This window comes from Ailuropoda melanoleuca, chromosome 1 (genome assembly GCF_002007445.2).
Source record: "Ailuropoda melanoleuca isolate Jingjing chromosome 1, ASM200744v2, whole genome shotgun sequence".
Taxonomy (NCBI): domain Eukaryota; kingdom Metazoa; phylum Chordata; class Mammalia; order Carnivora; family Ursidae; genus Ailuropoda; species Ailuropoda melanoleuca.
In genome coordinates this window covers 158,502,680-158,524,910 of record NC_048218.1, presented here as the reverse complement: position 1 = coordinate 158,524,910, position 22,231 = coordinate 158,502,680, and the positions used below count along the sequence as shown (strand labels likewise).

At 36.9% G+C, this 22,231-nt stretch overlaps 1 protein-coding gene across 2 annotated transcripts in view; it reads left to right on the top strand.

The window, feature by feature from the left end:
• The window catches only part of MACC1 (MET transcriptional regulator MACC1), a 63,155-nt gene extending 41,037 nt beyond the window's left edge, over positions 1 to 22,118 (top strand). Inside the window, exons 4-6 of one of the 2 annotated variants that reach the window (XM_002915370.3) lie at positions 1,876 to 2,064; positions 14,354 to 14,575; positions 20,833 to 20,951. In XM_002915370.3, coding sequence (XP_002915416.1) covers positions 1,876 to 2,064; positions 14,354 to 14,566 — 402 coding nt within the window. In that variant the 3' untranslated portion in view covers positions 14,567 to 14,575; positions 20,833 to 20,951. Of the gene's footprint in view, positions 1 to 1,875; positions 2,065 to 14,353; positions 14,576 to 20,832 lie in introns of both variants that reach the window. The other variant, XM_019795454.1, reaches the window with a different exon arrangement.
• The last annotated feature ends 113 nt before the right edge of the window (positions 22,119 to 22,231 follow it).

Sequence of the window (22,231 nt, the reverse complement as noted above, 5' to 3'; positions counted from 1 at the left end):
TGTTTCTCTTAGTGACAAAAAAAAAAAAAGGTTATTTTGACCAAATGGTCTGGAAATTTTAGCCTAGTCATAAATGTACTATATTGGTGTATGCTAATTAAGTGAGTGGCTTTGGTGACTAACTAAACAGTGCTGATGGAGAACTCATTCGAGGGAGTAGTTCCTAAAAACTCATACCATGCCTCAGTGGAAACTTCAGGATTTCTGTATTGAAGGGGCTTGGGCCTGGTTATCTGACCAGAAGATGATGGAGCATGGGGCATAGAGGCCAACTCTTGAAACATTATTTGCATAATAAGTACGTGTTTTTCTTGAATTTGAAGTGCCAGAAGGGAACTAATAAAGACTGTGGGTTCAAAAAACCCTCAGTCATATCTAGACATTGAGACTGGTTGTCATTATATACTTGACACTTGACATTTCCTAAGATTATAGGCAACTAGAGAAGGTGGTATTACCACTGTATCCTTTTTAAAAATCATTAAACAGAGATATTTTGTGATTTATCTAAAGCCCTATACTTTGTGGAATTGGATTTTAAACTCAGGTTTTATACCTATAAGTGCAGATTTCTTTCCCTTAAAACAAGAAACTGGAATAAGCGTGGCTAAAACCATTCCATAGTTTACTCAGGACACTTTCTGGGGCCTGCTGGCTCCGTACTGCTTTTTCCTGAGGTCATAACTCCTCACTGTAAATTTACAGACCAATATAGTCGATGTATAAAAACCATGGGTGGTCTTTCTCATACTTCCATAGGAATGAATACTCTATGGACTTCACTAGATGCCTTACTTGACCATTCATTTTTACTTATTGTTTCACAGTGATAGATAAAGCTTTTTAGTGCTGTTAAATGACAAGGCACTACCACACATGTTTATTTGCTTATTTGAACAGGGAAAAAGATCTAGATAAATCTAATCCCATGTTTTATTTTTTTTTAAGATTTTATTTATTTATGTGACAGAGAGACAGCCAGTGAGAGAGGGAACAAAGCAGGGGAGTGGGAAAGGAAGAANTTTTTTTTTTTTTTTTTTTTTTTTTTTTTTTTTTTTTTTTTTTTTTTTTTTTTTTTTTTTTTTTTTTTTTGGAGGGGAGGGGAGGAGAGGAGAGGGGAAGCGGGAAGGGAAGAGAAAGAAAGGGGTGGGAAGGGAAGAGAAGACTGATGGTTTTCCATTTCGCATTGTTGAAGACTAAGTGTTTTATCTTTAATTCTTTGTGGTTCTATTTAACACAGTTACACTGGTGGTGAAGGGAGAGAGTTAATTTTCTAAAGTCATAAATATCAATAGCTTTGTTCAAAGTTGTAGGAGTATCTCATTTTTATGCAAGAGGCATTATTCTGGGGAGTTTTAACTCACATTTTGATGAAAAGTAGAATAGCATTTACCAGCACCAGTGGGTTTATTCTTTAGAGAAATCCTGTAGCCAATTCTCTGGTAAGGAAAGGAATTATTATTATTATTATTATTATTATTATTTTTTTTTTTTGTAGAGGGAATAATCATCCCTGGGTTGATAAATTATAGACTGCTAGAACCTCAGGGTATCTTTGTAAGCGTCTAGTTCAACTTCCTCCTTTTCCAATTAGGATATTAAAAAACTTATTAGTTGAGTGGTTTACCCAAGGCCCTACAATTAGTCACTGAGTTGGGCTTAAATCTCCCCTAATTTTGGTCTGGTCATATCCTCTGTACTTTGCTGGGTGGATTTTCTTAAAAGTAAATCAGCTTTTTGGAATTTTAGAAACCTCAAATATACATGTGGTGAGAAAGAGGATGCCAGTTTCTAGAAAATATAATGAAAAATTTAACTTACAGGAGAAAGCCCAAATTAGTTGATTTTAACTACGATATGTAATTGTTGCTGCAGGCTCTGCTGAAGATGGATTGCCAAGGGTTAGTAGCACATCTCATCCAAGAGGCTGCTATTCTGACTTCAGCTGTCAAGCTTGGAAAAGGCTGGAGGGAATTAGCTGAAAAGTTAGTACGACTCACGAAGCAACAGATGGAGGCATATGAAGTTCCTCACCGAGGAAAAGCTGGAGATGTTGCTGTTGAGGTAAGATTTCTGTTTGTCCAATTAAATAGTACAAAATTACAGACCAAGTAAATCTAGTGTAATCAAGCCTATACCACATACATGGATTAATTGAGGGAGTGTCCTAGAGGATCCACTAACTGAAGTCACTGCCCCCACAACCATCAACATTATCTGAAATATACCCACACCGCTCTTTAAAGGCATCAAGAACCTTTAAAATACATTGATGTTTCTCCTATTGGATTTCATATTAATATGGTCTTTGATCAAATAATTGGACCAAATTGGATAGCTAGTCAGTCAGGAAGCAGGACTGTTAGAACTTGAGGCAAGGAACAGATAAACTTGGAAGGGAGGAAATGGGGCCAAATCAGAACAAAGGAGGAGGATATAATAATAAGTATTTATCAGCCTCAGTCACAGACTTGGTCATTTGTGATAAATAATGTTTGGTGACAAGCATTAAGGAAGTGGATAGTACGGGGTTACTGGTAATGAGAGCTAGAAATAGCTAAGAGCTTCATTATCTCCTTCACAATTTTGTATACAGTAAGAACTATAGACATCAAATACAGAATAACAACAGAGTACAAAGTAAATATTTACCATGCAAATATTGTTTTTATTAATATTAAAACAAATGTATGCTGGTGTGCCTAAGTTCAATAAATATTTTCTCTATTTACCATAAAGAAAGTGAGTTCAATTTTATTGACTTAAATGAAAGTATTCCAGTGATGAGCACATATAAAATGTCCTGTATCTTTCTCTCACATGAGTGAAAACATTTTCAAGTTATTTCAGTTAAGGAAAGGTGATCTCTCTGATTGGATGATGACTTGGTAGGAGGCAGAAGGTATTTATGTTCCTCACTTCCTATTTGGGTGTAGAGCTGGGTTTAATTTCTTGAGAAAATATTCTTATTTTGAAGCAACTATGCCAGCTGGATGAGCAGAACAAGACAACCTTTCCATGAAGCTTGAAGAGTCAAATCAAGTCAGTTGAATCCCAGCAGCTGAAGGGGAAGCTTCAGGGTTCCTGGAGCCTGGCTCTCCAGCAAGAGCTCCTCTAAACAGACTCTTTAGCCAAGAGCATCCAGGACCTATTTCCCCCTTATCGATCACTTCTCCCTTATAGACTACATTTATCTCCATATGCTACGAAGGACATCACAATCCACAAATGAGTTTTTACTGAATGAGCTAAAAGACAACAAACCTTTAAGAAGGAAAAAAAAGGCGACATTATGAGTGATATAGCACTCTGGTAGTTCAGTAAAATTGATTAAAAAGTGGTCTAATTGAGATACCACCAGCTATCAGAATGGCCAAAATCCAGAACCCTGATAACAACGAATGCTGCCAAGGATGTGGAACATCAGGAATGCTCATTCATTGCTGGTGGGGTACAAAATGGGAACGGACACTTTGTAAGGCACTTCGGCTGTTTCTTAGAAACAAAACATACTCTTAGCATATGATCATTCAATCACTGTCCTTGGTATTTACCCAAAGAGTTGAAAACTTTTGTCCACACGAGATGTCCTTCTGTAGGTGTATGGGTAAGTACACCAGTGCATCCAAACAATGGAATATTTTATTCAGTGCTAAAGAGAAATGACCTACAAAGCCATGAAAAGACATGGAAGAACTTTAAATGCATATTACTAAGTGAAAGAAGCCAATCCGAAAAACGCTTCACACTGTATGATACCAAATATATGATATTCTGGAAAAGACCCAACTGTGGAGATAGTTAAGAGATCAGTGGTTGCCAGGTGTCAGGAGGGAGGAATGAATAGGCAGAGCACAGAGCATTTTTAGGGCAGTGAAAATACTCAGTATAACGTCATAGTGATGGGCATGTGTTGTTGTACATTTGTCTAAACCCATAGCATATACAGCACCTAGAAGAAACCCAAGGTGAACTGTGGACTTTAGGTAATTATAATGTATCATTGTAGATTCATCAACTGTAACAAATACACCCTTCAGGTGGAGGCTACTGATAACGGGGCAGGCCATGCATATGTACGAGTGGGAGATAAATGGAAAATCTCTGTACTTTCCTCTCAATTTTGCTATGAACCTAAAACTACTTTAAAAATAATTCTTTTAAAAAAATTTGCTGAACTGAAAGCCAGACTTTTTTTTTTTCTTAGTAAGGCTTTGTTTTTAAAATGGTTTTCTTGAGAATTATTTCCCAGAGAGTTATTTATTGTCTCAGGTTTGTTAAGCATCTAACTTCTCTCTAATTGTGATTGGTTATATTTTGTCTTCCCCCCAAATCTTGGTGGAAGCCAACATCAGCCACTTTTCCATTATTCACTTTTGTACAGTCCAAATCACAAATGACTAATTCTATTCTGAGTTTGATAAAATACTCAGAAGCAGAAGGACAGTCCCTGGGTGTCTTTCTAGAGGTTATCATTCAGTTTACTATGGCTAAGGCTAACAATCATCACTCTGATCCGTGTTATTAAATGCTTAGAAAAGTACGTATGGTATATGGGCCTAAAGCCATTCCAAACAACCTACTACGGGAGGCTTTACCTGTTAGGCCATTTAAACCAAAGGGTAAATGTATGCTAATTTTTATCCCCCTGTGGCGGAAAAAAAAAACAAGAGCCATACAATTATTTTTCTCTCAGGAAGGAGCTGATTTTTAAATATGATCAATTTACAAGTCAATAAATGATTTCAAAACATGCTGATATTAGTTCTGGGTAGAGTGTGCAGAGGGAGGGAACCAGCATCGGGGCAGGGAGATAAACAAGGCCTGGTAGTTCCCACAGGCTTCGGTTTCCTTTATCTCACTTCCTCAGAGGGCACACTTCCCAACAATTCCTCTCTATGTGTGCCAATGTCTACAATCGGGCTCTTTTCACTCACTTTCCATCTTCAATTTCTCCCTTTTCCTTTTGTTCTATTTTTATTCTATCTCAAAGACAGTTATCTGGCACTTATTGTGGGCCAGACACTGTTCCAAGAGCATCACAAAAATTAACTTTATTTCATCCTTTCAACAAAAACTTCTGGGGCAGATACTAATACTATCTCAGATGTAGAGAGGCTAAGTAACCTGCTTACACATAGATAGCTAGGAAGTCACGGAACCAAGTTTGGGGCATAGGCTTTGGCGTTGGGGTCCTTGTACTTTATTATACTCGGCCCACCCACGCCAAATCCACCGTGGTGGCTGAGTGGCAGATCCAGGTGTGGTCAGGACGGTGAAGTAAGGGACGCATTTCACTTTTTCTTTTCCTTTCTTCGAGCCATCATATGATACTACCAAAATTCGCCTTAGTATCTTTATTAAGCTTCAGTCCAATTAAAGAATAGAGATTATTAGTAGTATGTCATATTTTTCTTGAGTACTTTTGGGCCATTTCTTATTCTTTTATAAGGTGAAAAAGAAAAGCTTCTCTCTGGGGGTGCCTGGGTGGCTCAGTTGGTTGGATGTCTGCTTTAGGCTCAGGTTATGATCGAGGGATCCTGGGATGGAACCCCACATTGGGCTCTCTGCTCAGCAGGGAGCCTGGTTCTCCCTCTTCCTCTGCCTGCCACTCTGCCTGCTTGTGTTCTCTCTCTCTCCTTGTCAAATAAATAAATAAAATCTTTTTAAAAATAGTAAAAAAAGAAAAGTTTCTCTTTGGAGACTTCTGAAAATGTCACTTTTTGCACTAACTATCTCCCTAAGTTATAAGAAATATTACTCAACTTTTCTAATGAAATTGCATTTCCTACATAAAAGCAAAGCAATAAAACTTGTAATCTGATTTTAAGGGAATATGTTTGTCAGAGTATTTCTTTTGAAAAGAAACTACATTTATGCTATACAAAGATGTTTAATCATTGTCAAGGTTTTCCTGTGAAAGTTAATGAAAATTCATTGTTTTTCTGAATTTATTTAGAGCTTTAATTAAAAAAACAGAATCAATGGAATACTAGAAAAATAGCCTATTTTTAAAAAATTGGATTTTACTAGGGGAAATGTTGGGGATTTCAGTGCTAAGATATTCTCAGGCCTAAAATGAATACTCTTCACCTATCCTTCTGGGAATTAATAGTATATATGACACAGTTCATTCCAACTGTCGTCCATTGACCCTGCCTAACAATAAAGAATAGCTCTCTCCATCTTATTCAATAAGGGCACTTATTTACCAAGGACACTAAAAGGTCACTTTTTTCCTTCTACCCCACTGGGCTCCACCTCAACTACAGGCACAAATAGGCCTGTCAAGACTGATTTCTTATCTGACCTGCCAGAATGGGCCACCCTAACTATGGAACTCTAAGGAAGTCAACATTGCTAATTATAATTATTTTTATATCAGAAGCTACTCATCTATAGAGTTATGACTGGCATGGTGTGTTTATAAGTCTTTTTGTAGTCAACACTCAATCAGTGAGGATCTGATTTTCTGTTTTATCTTCTAGCTATAACTTTGTCCCTCCTCATTTTTGACTGGCGGCTATGGTGTTCCAAGCACTTTATTGTAGGTCTAGATTTAAAATGACAAAGTAGGTATTCCTCAAACAGCTAATTTTATTTATTTTTTATAGATGAATAAAAATTCTATATGGAATTCTTCCTACTTATTTAGTATCTTTCCTCTGAATCCTTACTCTCAGCATTTAATTCATCTGTACACTTAACACACTTACTAGGACTCGCAGTTCTCAGCATTGGAGCAAGGAGCTACAAAAATCACAAACAGAATGAAAAATGTGACTTTTTTTTGGTCTCTAAAGCCAAGTTTTATTTGGCCCGGGGATTGAGATAAACTGTTATTTTTTTTTTTTTTTTAAGAGAGGGAGTGATGGGCAGAGGAAAAAGGAGAATCTTAAGCGGGTTCCATGCCCAGTGCAGAGCCCCACATGGGGCTCAATTCCATGACCCTGAGATCATGACCTGAGCTGAAATCAAGGGTCAGTTGCTTAACGAACCAAGTCACCCAGGCACCCCAATATTTGAGTTGTTTTATTTTAAAGAAGTATATGTTTAGATGCTGAAATAAATGAAAATGAAAGTAGTAATAGTTATTGCAATTTATTGCATGTTCACTGTGTGTCAGCTAACCATTATGAGCATTTTCTTTGCCATATCAAATTTATTTTAACAAACTTTGTAAGGAAGACATTGTAACTATTCACTTTTTACAATATGCTAACTGAGAGCTAATGCATTTGTGTAAATTATCCAGAATCACATGGTTATTAAGTATGTAACTGGGATCCAGACACAGATATGTTTTACATAATCCTATCCACTATGCATAATTGATGATAAGTCCTTTCAGAATTAACTAAATAAAAGAAGATCAAAGCGAGAAGGAGCTGTCAGCAGACTCATCTTAGTCCTGAAGGATGGATAGCATTTGAATAACTGGAGAGGATTGGAAGGGGATTTCAGTGCTTATGGATACCAGTGACTTCTAGAGACCACTGAGAGAATATGCAGGCTGGAGGGGAGAGCATTTCAGTAATTATTGGGAGATATGTTCGGAAATGTTGGTTAGAGATACATATGTATTTGAAGTCGATAGAAAGAGTCTTTAATGACTGCCAGAGCATAATGGTTAAGATTCCTGGTCTGGATTCCTGTTCCAACTCTAGCATCTATTAACCCTAAGACCTTCAGAAAGTTACTGGACTTTTCTAGAAATATTTTTTTTAATTGTAAAATGAGGTGAAAATACTATCTTGCTCATTGGATATTTGGAGGAGTAAATGAAACAAGATAGATGAAATATTTGACAATGCTTTGCCCTTTGCAATAATTAAATACGTATCTTCTGTTATTTTGACTAAGAGGTGAATTTGACAACTGTGTGACACTGAGTGATTTTGGAAAAGGAAATATAGTTATCTTTTTTAAAAAATGGCTGAAAGTAACTATAGAAAGAATATAGATACTATAGAAAGAATATAGATAAGGGAAAAGTCAGCAATGATTTCAAGGTTTCTCTTCTGAGAAACTGGCAGAATGGTAATGCATGGAAAAAATGAGGAAAAAAGTCTTGGCTGGTCAGCTTTTTTTTTTTTTTTTTACCGGTTTAACAACATTGAATTTTTCTTGGAAAATATCTCTTGCAAAAGATAAAAGGAATGTCCTTGAACTCTTATGGTTTTCTGGCTCACACAGCAAGGCCTGGACTCTGTTTACAGGTATGTGACATTGTCCAGTTCTAGCCTTGGTACTCAAATGCATGGTTTGATGGGCTTTTATAGGAAGAGATACATTTGTAATTTCTTAAAAAATGGGAAAGTGTTATATGGAAATTCATCTACCAGTGGTAAATTTTGTAGAATAATTGCTCAATTCTTCATTGTTTGTGCTAGAGATTTGACACAGTGACATAATATTTAGATTATCATTGTCTATTTTGTACAATACTATAATGCTTGTTGCTGCCATCTTTAATTCCAAAAGATACTCCATTTTTTTAAATTATGAGATAAAGAAAAAAATCACATCATAGTGGAATTCATGATTGTATTCATATGATCTTTGGTTTAATTCTACCTTATATGTCTTATTACACACTGAAAATCAAATAGAAATAATAATCATATTATTAAATATTCTAAAGTTTAAATTTTATAAAGATATCTTAAAATGGACACCTATATTTGATTTAGATTTTAGATTTTCTTCATTAAGGTTTATTTTGAGGGATCACAAACAACCAGGAATTTTAGAAAACCAGAATCCAGGTAAGTATAAGATGTAAATCAGCATTTATTAAAATTGCTTAACATTGAAATAAATCTGTGGCTATACTTTAATGAAATGACCTTGGATTTATAGCTAAGTGACCTGACCTCTCGTTCTGGTTAGTGAGTGGGTTAGTGATTTAGTGAGAATGGCTTGTCCAGTAGGTTCTCCTAAGATGTTAGACTATTCTCAGTAGAAACAAGCAAGGAGTGAGTCCTCTATCTTCCTCTGGCTTATGCTTAATCCCTGGTGTTCCAAGTGGTTATTCCTAGAGGAAACAGAGCTGGCTGTACCCAAAGAGACTTTTCCAAGAAAATCTTATATCAAGTTTTAACCAAGTACCATCTCCCTTCTGAAGAAATAGGAACCCCCTGATATGTAAGCCTCCTTTCTTTTCAGAAGATAATGTAGCCTCATCTTCAACAATATTTAGGCAGTTACCGATTACAGGTGATAGAAAGCCCACTTTTGGATATTGTAGATGATGTACTGAATATAGAATACATGTAATAATCATTAGTAAAGCACATTTGCCTTAATAGTTCTTCAGCTAATTATACTTAAAATGAAACATTGCTCCTAGAATTTTATGAGGAAAGTAGGTGGGTTATGAATCTTTTAATGTGGTAAAATGTAATTATCCAAATGTAGTTAACCAATTGCATTCTTTTTGCTATTCATGTTTTATGAGCTAAAAAAAGACATGGAATGCTGTGCTCAGATCTGAATTGCTTTTATTCATGTTGCATTTCATTATCTAGAGCATTATCTAATGAGTCTTATTGGCTTCTGGGATTAAGCACTCTAAATTTGGAAAACTATTTTTTAAATCTCTATTCCTGTTTCATTTCTTTTAACATCTCACTACTTCTTTTATTGCTCTTTTACCTTTTTCTTTGTCCTTTAATACCTGGAAGATAAGTCAAGGACAGAATTCTTTTACACAAATGGTAGGACTTTGGAAACTCCTAATCTTCACATAATGAAGTTAACCTTAAAAAAATCTAAGAGTAGAGGAGTAAGAATGAAGCCTGTGTGTCAAATAATTGTGACAGAGATGAGAAAGCTGAGAGAACTTGTTTTGTGGTTAAGAATAATTCCACAAAAACAAACTCTCAGGAGCATGCTCTCCTTTTGATTTGTCTAAGCATTAGTGCAGAGATTCTGCATATCATCCCTTAAATCATAACACTGAACAAGAGCGGAAGAACTATTTCAGTGGAAGAACTATTTCAAACCACTGAGGAGAAATAAGATAACATAAACCTGGAAGAGGACTTAGCTAATCCACAATCACTTCCAGCTTTTGGAGGACTTAGGTCATCCTGGAAAGAAAATTGTTTATTCTACTTATTTTATTCATTCAAACATTTCCAGAAAAAAAATGACTTCATTTTATCTTTAATGATTACAGAGCTGAGAATACTTTGTGGCATTTAATGCGTATTTTTGGACACAATTTCATAAAGTCTGTAGTTAAATTAATGTATGCAAGTTTCCACTCGTGTCTTTGCCTTTGATAGCTTATGTTCATTTGCTGAGCAGGGAAAGTAGAATGACATAGAAAGAAGTGCTGAAGAAATAAAAGTGTAAATATTTAAGAACTTGAGTCAAATATCATATAGCTATGCCCCAAAGGACAACAACTGATTATTTATTGCATTGATGAAGGCTGGACTTTTGTCATGCTTTATACGGCATGTACACCTTTGTAAGGTGTAAAAACTGCTAACATTGATGACTGTACCCTCTTCATGTGGTGTCACTGAACACCAAGTTGGGAGGCTATATGAATAACAGCTTCTGAGAAGCTGCTGTGAGCTGAATGTCCTTTTTGGGATGTTATCAGTCCTTGACTTGTGCACCATGAAATACCCTGCTTCATTTTCTATACTCTGACACCAGGTTCTCTCCATCTATTTATTGCTTCTATTTCTTATTTGTGATCCCTAACTGTAGACTTAATTGAAGGTTAAATTTTCCATCTCTTCATTTTCTTCCCTGGCATTTTCCTCCACTCTCATGCTTTCATCATCACTTTAGCATGAATGATGCTAAACTCTTGGCTGCTCCCTGGAGGTCATATCTCTATTCTAATGTCTTACTGAAGCTGGAGATACTCCCTCCTTCACCTCATATGCAGTAGGGTTAAAGCTATATTCCTTATCTTTCCTTCATCCCAAAATTACCCATTCATATCCTATTAAAAATTATTAAATGCAAGCTATATGCCAGACACTTCAGGAGGTGCTTTGGACATAAACCTGGAAATTATTATCTATATTTTATAGAGTGCAAAATATAAATAGATATCAGATACTTTGATTGATTTACTCAAATTGACCTGTCCAAAAAGGGAATGTACGTCAGACGTCAACCCAGGACTCTGACACCAAAACCCATCTTTCTTTCTATTACACCATAATGCTTCTCAGTCAATGGAACTATCATTTTTTATTACACTAAATGAAAATATGAAAGTAATTCTTTGAGTTTTTCTTAACTATTTGTAGCGATCAAATCCTGTCTATTCATACATTGGACCAGTGTTTGCACGAGTATCTATCTCCCTTCTATGCTAAGAGCTTCTAAAAGCAAGCCATGCAATAGTCATCATTTTATTCCTTTCTGTAACAGAATTCTTTCTGTAGTGGTAGCTGCTCAAAAATTCTTGATTTAATAAGTGAAATAATTAATTAACAAACAACAATGTATTTTGAATAGATTCATTGTATTTGAGCTATAATAGTGTTTCTCTGTCATCTCTGTTGAGAGCCATGAATGATGTTTTATATAACAGATCAGATTTTGCACTGAAGAAATATTCAGATTTAGTTTGCTGCAAAGAGAAACAAAAATGGAATGCAATATATACTAATTTTAGTATAAATCATGAAGTTTACCATGGCCCTAGTGTTTTCAGCCCAGAGCTATTTTACCCATTTCTATGTAGCTTACGGATTAGACTCCAGAGAATCCCCAATGAGTTTAAAGCCATATCCCTCCTTGCTTTTCTGACAAATTCAGAGTAGTCCCGGGAAGTCCTTTTACACTTTCAGACGTCTTAATTAGGGTCCAGGCTCAGAAATCTCTCCAAATTTCTCTGAACTGGAAGAGCTGACTGAAATGTTCTATCAGTAAAAATTGCCAAATGTGAGAGCGTTATATGGCTCTCTGCATTATTGAGTAGATAAATGTATCACTGGACTCCTTCTGAATCTGTAGTTTCCAATTCCTGCATCACGCGGGTGTATTTCCTGCTTCAGACAGCACCAAGGGGCTGCTGCACGATTGAATATGCCTCAGGGCTTTTCTACACATAGCAGTCCACCATGCTGCGGCAAGATATGTGATGCCGAGTTTTTCTACCAGGAAAGGCAGTGCAGCCATTCTGGCTGCCTCCATTCTGGCTGCTCTGACTCTGCACACGTAATAGTGCACAACCTGAAAATTATCACTGCGATTTTTTAAAAGACATCTGTTTTTTTTGATACTGTGCCATCACCTTGGTACTGAAATGTTCCCAGTTGCTATTTATCATAAAATATCTTCAAATACATCTTTTATCATTCACTTACTAAGGGATTTAGCATAAAATCTTAGAAGCCTTTGTCCAGAAACATCATTATTTTAAACAACATATGACAAGTTGAAAAATAATGTGCCAACTAGTTGAGCATCAGGGAATTTTAAATGAATGCGACATAGAATACAGATCTCAAATTTTACAGAGGGTTAGTATACACTCACCACAAAATAATCTTGTTTAGTGAATCTTTGCATTTGAGCAGTGACAGGCAAGATTGAATCTGGTAAAAAAGGCTCTGTTAACATGCCTTAACTCATCTTCCATTGCTGAGCTATTAGTGGTGACCAGCAATTGGGAGGTTTGGTTTCAAAGTGAGTATTCAGAAAAATAGATGAGAGAACACCTCATTCACAGTCTATCAGTGATGGAAGATACAGTTCTTTATAAGCCCGGTTGGAGAGGGCAAAGCTTACATACAAAAATCTGGGAGCATTTGGGACGATGCATCATGGCCACCTGGACATGATATAACTTTGATAATTACTTTTCATTCAGTACCTTGCAGAATCAAGCTTCGTTAAGAGAGATGAAGATATGAGTGTTTCTGGTTTCTCAGGAATACCAATTTGGACAAATAACATCAAACTGTCTTTTGAGTTCAATGCCTAGCCTTTTATGTAGATTAAATTGAAACACAATGAAACTCCTTATTTAGGTCTTTCATTCTTTTAATTTCAGTTGTAGAGTATATGAGGCTATCAAAGCAGGGTAAAAAATTATATCCCAAGGCCCTACTTCATGTGATATTACTGTTATGGAGGCTCTGTTTTAAGAGGGCAACTCTGCATAACATTGAGCTCACAGTTTGTGTTCCTGCATTTTGCAAGTGATAAAATCACAAATGAATGAGTTTAGTGAACCCAGATAAGTGGCAGATAATAAAGCTTATATTCCAAATATTCCAATTATAAGTGCTTGGTTCATTTTGTCGTTTTCTTAGAGAAAATTTATTTTAAGCTGTGTGTGTTTCTGTGTGTGTGTGTGTGTGTGTGTGTGTGTGTATTCTACAACTTGTCTTATTTGTTCAGCCTTTGTCTTTATTCTCCCTGAGCCTGGTTGCCTTGGTTACCATTACATACATGCTTGAACATGAAGTTCCTCTTTGACGTACATTTATTTCTATGGAAACAATGATGTCATTGGCATGGGTAGGTGCTCAGGGAAAGCATAATGAAGTATGGAATATTGATCTTTCTTTTGGTCATAAAGCGATTCATTAACTTTTTTTTAAATTAAAGAACTGTATTTTTGCTTTCCTTTTGACTTGATGATGAAGGTGCATTTTTCCTTGTTTATAAACTTGCTCAAATAAAATGATGTACTTGAAGAATTAAATACACTATATAGCTCCTTCTCTGATATGTGGTGTCATAAAGCTCACCACAGATGCTATTACAACAAAAGAATCATTACTTTTACCTTAAAAGTCTAAAAAAGAGAGTGAGAAGTTTATCTTGGTAACATCTCAATATGAAAAAATTTGCAAGGAATTTTATATTCAGATAAAGGCAATGAACAATGTTTAGATGATGGATCAAGAAAAAAGAGGCCCTGCTTGTAGTTATTATTTTAAAAATCTCTAGGTTTAGAATCACAAGGATATAAGAGCGAAGTGATAGTTATTAAAACGTGTTTTTCATGACATTAAGTAAATCCACGCATAATTGGTATTCCATTTTTTTATGCCTTTTTTTTTTTTAAGATTTTATTTATTTATTCGACAGAGAGATAGAGACAGCCAGCGAGAGAGAGAACACAAGCAGGGGGAGTGGGAGAGGAAGAAGCAGGCTCATAGCAGAAGAGCCTGATGTGGGGCTCGATCCCATAATGCCGGGATCACGCCCTGAGCCGAAGGCAGACGCTTAACCGCTGTGCCACCCAGGCGCCCCTCCATTTTTTTATGTCTTAAGAGGCTTTTAAAACTTTTTTTAAAGCATTTATTTTCTTCTCTGTTTTACTTCCACACTACTCCAGTCTAATTTTTTTTCATTATAGATGATGTGGAAACCTGCCTATGATTTTCTCTATACTTGGGGTGCTCACTATGGAAACAGCTACAGAGACGTGTTACAAGACCTTCAATCAGCTTTGGACAGAATGAAAAACCCTGTGACCAAACAGTGGCGAGACTTAACTGGAGCTTTAATACTAATACATTCCTTAGAGCTTTTGAGAGCAGCTGCATTCTCTACTTCTGAGGAAGCATAAAAATGAAGGGTATGTTCCGGGAAGGAAGGGAGAATGGTAGGGGGAAAATGTGTGTGTGTGTGTGTGTGTGTGTAAAGAATCTCAGAGAAGTATTACTTAGTTTTTTCAAGTTTGAAAAAGTTTTTTTTTTTTTTTTTCTGGTGAAAGCACAGCTTAACACAAAATCCAAGGATAGGTTTTATAATCAAACATGTATTTTTACATGTGTTTCAAATGCAAACATTAGCTGTTTTGTTGTTGAGAAAGGAAAATAAAACCCTCTGTCTCTTACCAAGTTATTTTTAATTTCTTTAAGTTAAAACAAATGACTGTTAGCATAATTACATCATACTGATACCCAGATAAACTAGAGGCTCCCAGGGTGAACACTGGAGTTTTACCATTAGGCAGGTCAAGAGAGAGGAGAAGCAAACGCATATTCTGTAGACAGGCACAGGGCTACAGGCTTTCTATATTTGATCTCTTTTATTTCTCCGTGGAGTTTGCTAACATTCTTCCCATTTTTTATCTGAAGAGACTAAGGACTGGAGAGCACACTCAGGGCTATATAGCCAATGTGAAGTAAGTTTTCTGTCTGCAAAACCTGGTTTTATTTATTTTTCTAAAAAACATAGCACACAGCAAAATAGTAAAATTCAAAAATGCATATTAAAACTTATAGGGACAGGGTAGCTACTTCGTCTTCAGTGACACTTGCTGTACTTTTCCACCATCTTTTGAAAGACTGCCAGAAGGAAATATGACTTATCATCAGAAATCTATTGTCTGCATCCATGGACTATAGTTTTCACCATCTTCCAGCATCTTGGGACAGAGCTAATCCTGATGAACTTGGACTTTTTCTTCAGGATCATAGTGCAAAGTAGTTCTTGAACTCACAGGGACTTTTAATAAGAAGAATTAGTTTTTAGAAACCTGATTTATCACTGTTGAGTGTAGCAGTCCTAACCACCAAAAACACTGATCTGTGTGTGAATGCTCATGTAAACATGTGTATTTGTGTGTGTGTGTTTACCAGAGCATTTCATAAAGCTTTTGGAAAACAGAGACTACATAGGAATTTAGACCAGTACAAATGCTAACTGCTGGTAGAGTTCACAAAAAGATGTTTGTGCTTACTCATATGTTAAATCCTTTGGCCACCAGCCAGCGTTGATACGTTTTGGATAGTCATTCATTTACTGTCACTTACTCAAGAGAGGGAGTGTGTGTACTTGCTCTGTGGCAGGCGCGTAGATGCTTGAGGCTAACAACAGAAGAGCCAACATGATCCCTGACTTCAGTACTGCCAAGCGACAGAGAGGCAACTATTTAAAACATTATACAGTTATATGTAAAATTGGATCTGTAATAAGAACTGCAAGGGGCAGGCTGAGATGCCAAGGGACAGAGAAATGGAGGGCCATCTCTGGAACCTGAAGGATCAGCATAATTGCCCTGGGAAAGAAATGAGGAGCCTGAAGGAGGATCAGGCATTGCTTCTAGTCTGGGAGGGTAGAAGAGGTAGGTCCTCAATGTGCTGAAGCCCTCAGGCAGAAGGGGGGCTTAGGAGATGCAGGGAGCCAGTGGGACGGGCCTGAAAGTGTGAAGGGGCGAAGGAAGGAATGACACACCCTCAAAGGTATATGAGCTGAATAAGGATTTTGTTTGGGGATCCTGAATAAAACATGTCCATTTGGCTAAAACGTAAAAGTGGAATCTTTTTAGAGCTTTTAATACACCTTCCCCGGGGTATTTGTTATGCTGGCAAAGGTAATTTGAATGAGGTTTAAGAACAATCTTTAAGGCTTTCAATATTTATATTTTGATAATAAGAGAACATAGCCTACTCAGGGAGTTATGTACACACATTCAAGGACAGAATTTATTTTAGTTGAAAATAAATTCAGAGAGAGGGGGAAAAAAACAGTGTGTAAGCTCAGGACACAATCATTTTTAGTGGTGATTTTGCTTTCTTTAGAACATTCTTGGAATCTTATTAACATGTCAGCAAACCAGAGAATTTCGGGAAGAGATAGTACGGAATTAATAACTGGGTTTTTCCAGGCTCCGAGATCTGAGAAGACAGAGATCTTGTTAGCTGATTAGGGTAGTAAGATTAAACAAATCACTTCAGGTTTACATCGCATCATGTGTTGTGACTGTGGCTGGGAAGTTTAAAAAGAGTTTAAAAAATGAAAAACATGAGGTCCAACTTAAGGATGAAGCAATGGCTTAAATATTAATATATACAAAGATATCTTATAGTCTTGTAACAAATCCTTCCAGAGGAATTTTAAACCCATGTCTAAACATTCTGTTCTTATAAATATATTCTAATATTTTTATAAATCATTTCTACTTTTCTGAATTTTATATTTTTCTTCCAATAATGGATTTCATAATCAGAAAAGATTAACTCAGTAATCACGAATTGCCTTTAATATTTGGCAGTAAATCAAGGGAATTAATAAGGCACTTAAATCCCATCCTTGACATCATTAAAAGCATCAAAAGCCATTAATCTAAAACTTCTTTAAGCATTTCGGAAGTGGAAATATCATAGATAGTTCTTTCAGTACCTCAGGCTTTTACTCTAATGATGCATTAGGATGAGATTTTAGTTCAGTGCTCAGCTTGCAGTGTAACAATTTTTCTACGTAAGTCACAGATCCTCCACTTCCTCTGTTAAAGCCTTAATATGAAGGCCAATTAAGGAGAGGCATGCGAGAGCAGATAATTAACTGTTCATACCAGTAATGGATACAGCACCCTTTCATGTCCTGTAATGTAGAAAATACCATATGAAGTTTTGACCTTGAAGATGATGAGACTTCTGGAAGGAGAAGCATGTACTACATGAATGGATGGCATTGGTCTAAGAAATGTCACTGCCAATAAACAGATTTGAATATGTGACGTGAAAATACAATAGGAGGAAAAGGAAATACAATAGAGTATATTCAAATCATACGATGCTGTAATTAGAAGGTTCAGAACTTGAATTCTCATAGGATGCTGCTGTAAATTATATTTTCTGTAATTTTTTTAATGTTTAAGGAATATTTGAGGCAATATAAAGAAAAAGGAGAATAATGAAAAATTATGTGGCTAGAGGCTATTCTAATTAAAAAAACAGATATTTTTCCTTCTCATTACCACATAATTTTCCCCTCTTCTGTAAGAAGTTGTTTCGCATGTGCTGCGTGTAGCTTGATTAGTGAAGGTCCAAAGATCAAATATTAGCATTATGCTAGGTGCAATTAACCTAAAGGCATTCTTCAGAATAAAATAATTATTGAAAGTTGGTTTCTTGCATGCATATTTATTAGCCCACAACACAAAATAAAAAGTGACTATATACACACAGGAAACTTGAATTTGCACATATATAGCATCTGGTGTTTATCTCACAGTCAGTATCAAGATTTCACTAAATGTACAAATTTGTGGCTTTTGCATGTATTTTTCACATTGATTTTCTCTTTATGTATATCTAGGCTTATGTAATCCGGAAGGTTTTAAACATAACAGCTTTGCAGTTCTGAATAATAGTGTCAGTGCATATATGAGGGAGTGAGGATGGAGAGATCAGTACCAGATAATAATTAGCAAAGCAAAGGAGAGAATTCCAGAGCAAGCACTGTCATAGTAGTGAATACAACAGGAATGGCTTCCTCTGCAAAACAGTAGTCTAGGAACTGAGAGCTGTGGCTTCTAATCTTTGCCTGTTAATTCCTAAGAGGCTTTTGACCTGTCACCCAGCCTCCCGGGCTTCAGTTTTCCCATCCATAAAACGAAGGGCTTGAACTAGATATCCTTGGGTATATAAGGAGTAGCATATTTCATGGTTTTTTATTTGTTTTGCTCTGCAGGAACGGAATGTGAACTAAGACTAATAATTTGAATACTAATGATCGAACTAATGTCCCCACTGTGTGAGGCACAGCACACACACACGAACATACTAACCACTTCACAGCACTTCACACGATTACTCACATAACCTAGTGAAATTGCTTTTGCGATGTGTACTGTTTTGAGTAGCTGAAAACCACCCAACTATTCAAACAGACTAGACAATGGTGTATGAGGGTGGCTTAGAAGGGCAGCAGCAGCTTTACAAGCAGTGACCCGAAGCACACCGCCAAACACACACCAGTCTCCCTGCAAGGCCTTAGACCAGGCAGCCTCTCCTGCAGGGCATCTCCAATTTCAGTGGCAGCAGAATCCCGTGGAGAGCTGGCTGGAAAAAAGATTACCCGGCCCCACCCCAAATTCCTGATTTAGCAGGTCTGTGGTGGTATCCAGTACCCTGCATTCTGTTAGATTCCTGTAAGATGGAGATGCTGCTGGTCCAGGGACGCCACTTTGAGAACCAGTGAATTACAGTTTCCTTCCTTTCTCTAGAAATAAAAGAATCTTTGTTAAGCCAGAAAAACTTGCTTTTAGATAAACAAATTTTTATGTCATTCCATCAGAGAAATCATTTTTAAATTATTTAAAAAAAAACAAAATCATGCTATATGATAGCGCCATTTATTTATATAAAGTGAACTTTTCACAGTGAATTAATAAAAACCTTATTTCAAAATGATTATTTTGATTGAAAAGCTAATTAAAATAATTGAGACTCTGCATCTTGTTTGAATGTAAACACATTTGAGTAAAAATAGGTTAAAATTTGAGATTAATTAATAATTTCAATTCGTTAAGATGATTTTGCAAAATATATGTAATGATGCACTTGTTTCTTTTGAGAAAACCTTTTTTTTACTGGCCCATCGCTTGTTAAACTTCTTGTTGAATTTTTTTTCCCTACTGGGAAAAACTTTAACTAATGTGATCAATACAACCGTCTATAGGCTTCACTTTCATTTTAGAATTAGAAAATGATTATAGGCACTTGTTAAATAAGGTAGCCAGATGTTCTCTTTCGAATGAGTAGTTCTGCATTTAAAGGGAAGGAGACGGAGAAGGGTGTTGAACTGGCCAAGTTCATTTAAACAGTATGTATCATATCTCATCCTCTGCCATCATTTCCTTTATAAATTGTTCTTTGGGTAACTAGGAGGATATATGACTTTTTTTTTTCCGTTCATAAAAATATTTAAGACTGTCCTTTTGTGCCTAGAAGCAGATTTTTAAATGTTCCTAATATTAAGGTCTACATTTGAACCCTTGGAATGTACTGGGACATTTAGCATATCCATATAAGTATGATTAGTACTCAAAAATCAAAATTTAGTTATGATGAAGTTACCAGTTTTACTTAAACTGATTCTGCCAAGCTCAATCTTTTAAACAGACTTTGGGATTGGCAAAAGTTTGGTTTAATGTTGATCTTACACATATTAGGTTAAATGGCATAATAGAATTAGCTAACAAACTCCTTCTCAGAAAAATTCATTTTGTGGGAGGATAATACACTCTTTTACTCCCAGGAAAAATGTACTCAGTGCTTACCCAGATACCTTAACATCATAGTGGGAAGAAAGAGAAGTGGAGATTTAGAAAAGAGTTTGATTATGGTCTAAGAAAAGGAGACTATTCAGGGACAATGGAAACTTTGTCTTCCTCTCTTCCTGTTGGTTTTTTTAAAAATGGAAAGTTTCTTCCTTCTTTCTCCTTATCTGATCAATAATAAGTTACAAATTAACTGCTGCTCGGTTTTCTACAAGATAGATTTCACACTGCTTCAGACTGCTCTTTAAAACGACTAAGAAAGTTCAGCTAAAGCAAACACAGTAGCCCTATGTTAAGATGGTGGTGTCAGAAAACCTGTTTCAAACTGGCTTAAGCACAAATTTATTGTCCCCCACATCTGAAAACTCTAGGGTAGTTTCAGGCATTACTGGATTCAGGGCTTGAAGGATGTGATCGAATTGCTTCTTTCTCCCGCCTCTCTGCCTTTGATTACATTGGTTTCGTCCCTGGGCTCCACACAAGCAGCCTAGCCGCTCTGGGCTATCCTCTCAGGGTTCAAGCTGGCTGCAGCACCTCCAGCCAAACACTTCCCATGTTCCAGATTCAGGCTGTTTTAGCTTTGTAATGTTTTCCAGAGTTCTCCTCACTGAATATTCCTGGTTAAGGTTGGCCTCAAGTGAAATTTGTGGAGTATCTGGAAGGTCACAGTGGAGCAGTAGCCACTGTAACTCCTGGAAGGTGGGTTTGGTTCAGGCCCCACTGCAGACCCTGACTCGGTTTGTTGGCGGGGTGGGGGTCGGGGGCAGCTGCCTGGCCCGCAGCTTCGGTTTCCCTAAGTTCTCTTTCTTTTCCTTCGCCAGATCCTGGCCAGGTGTGAATGCCAGTCCACAGCGAGAACACCACTTACGTGGGTTATGCTCAGCAGCGAGGTTGCAGATTTGGAGTCAGGGAGAAAGCGGCATAGGTGCCAGTGTCTGACACACTAAGATTTCAGTTGTATCTGCTGTTCCCCAGGCCATGTCCATCTTTTCTTTCTTCCGGCCCGACCTATGACTTCAGGCTCAGCACCAAGACAGAAGAAGGAGCCAGCCAAGACCTTGACCAGCTCTCACAAATGCGGAAGGTCAAATCACCATAATAAATCTTTAGTGTACATTATTGCTGATAGTTCTGCTTTTCTGAACGAACGCTGATTAATAGAGAGGACAAGAGAGTATTTCCTGATCAGCTCCCAAGAATGGTCCCTCTGATTGGACCAATTTAGGTGTGGTGCTCATCCCTCAGCCAATCGCGGAAAGCTGTAACCAGTGGTCATTTGATTGGCCAGAATGGGTCTCAGGCACCTCCTTTGACAATACCTCGGGAGCACCAGGTTCGGGAGTCGTTGCTCACCAGGTGAAATCGAAATGCTTTTGGAAATGGAAGGAGATGAATGCTGGGGAGGCCAACAGCAATTTTTCACCAATTATGTGAGGTGAGATTAACCTCTGCACTATTTCCTGTAGCAGGAAAACTTTCTCCTTCAGGTGTAATTCAAGAAGCTAGTCATCTGAATCCTTCTTGTGAGACTGGTAATGGGCCTGCTTTTATAAACGAATGCACTAAATCAAATGCTAAGTAAATGGAATGTGACCAGACGTATCTATCCTGTATGTACGACTTTGTAAATTGCTGATGACACGGCGGAGCCATTTAAAACTCCATCAAGGCTATGAGTTCACCTGACCCAGGAGGTCCAGGGGCAGATCTATTCCTTCTAAATCCTCACTCTCCAAGTAGGACCCATAACCTAGTAGAATCACCTCACCTGCTGCCAGAAAGAAGCTGATTAGGAGAGAGGGATAGAGGAGTTCCCAGAATGACTGGTTGATGAAACTGTAAAGTCAGGATTGGGTGGCATCACCTACCAGACTAAAACAGTGTGGCAAATCTTTTGAATATTCTCTGAATGCAATTATAAAAGCAAGCCCAGGGTCAGTGGTATTTCTATCTTTCTCAGCCATCTGACTTTTCACTGGAGACTTTTATCTCCTCTTTTGAATCAATAGTAACTTCTAAATGCTACCCAAGGGGAAAGTAGAACAGCAATATGAACAAGGTGAATTAGATGATTCCAAGACATCAGTGAAAAAATGGGCCAAATTAAAAAAAAATACACTGACAAAGGTGTGTTTCTTTGTTTGTTCTTTTTTTTAAATAATTTTTTATTATGTTATGTTAGTCACCATACAGTATATCCTTAGTTTTTGATGTAGTGTT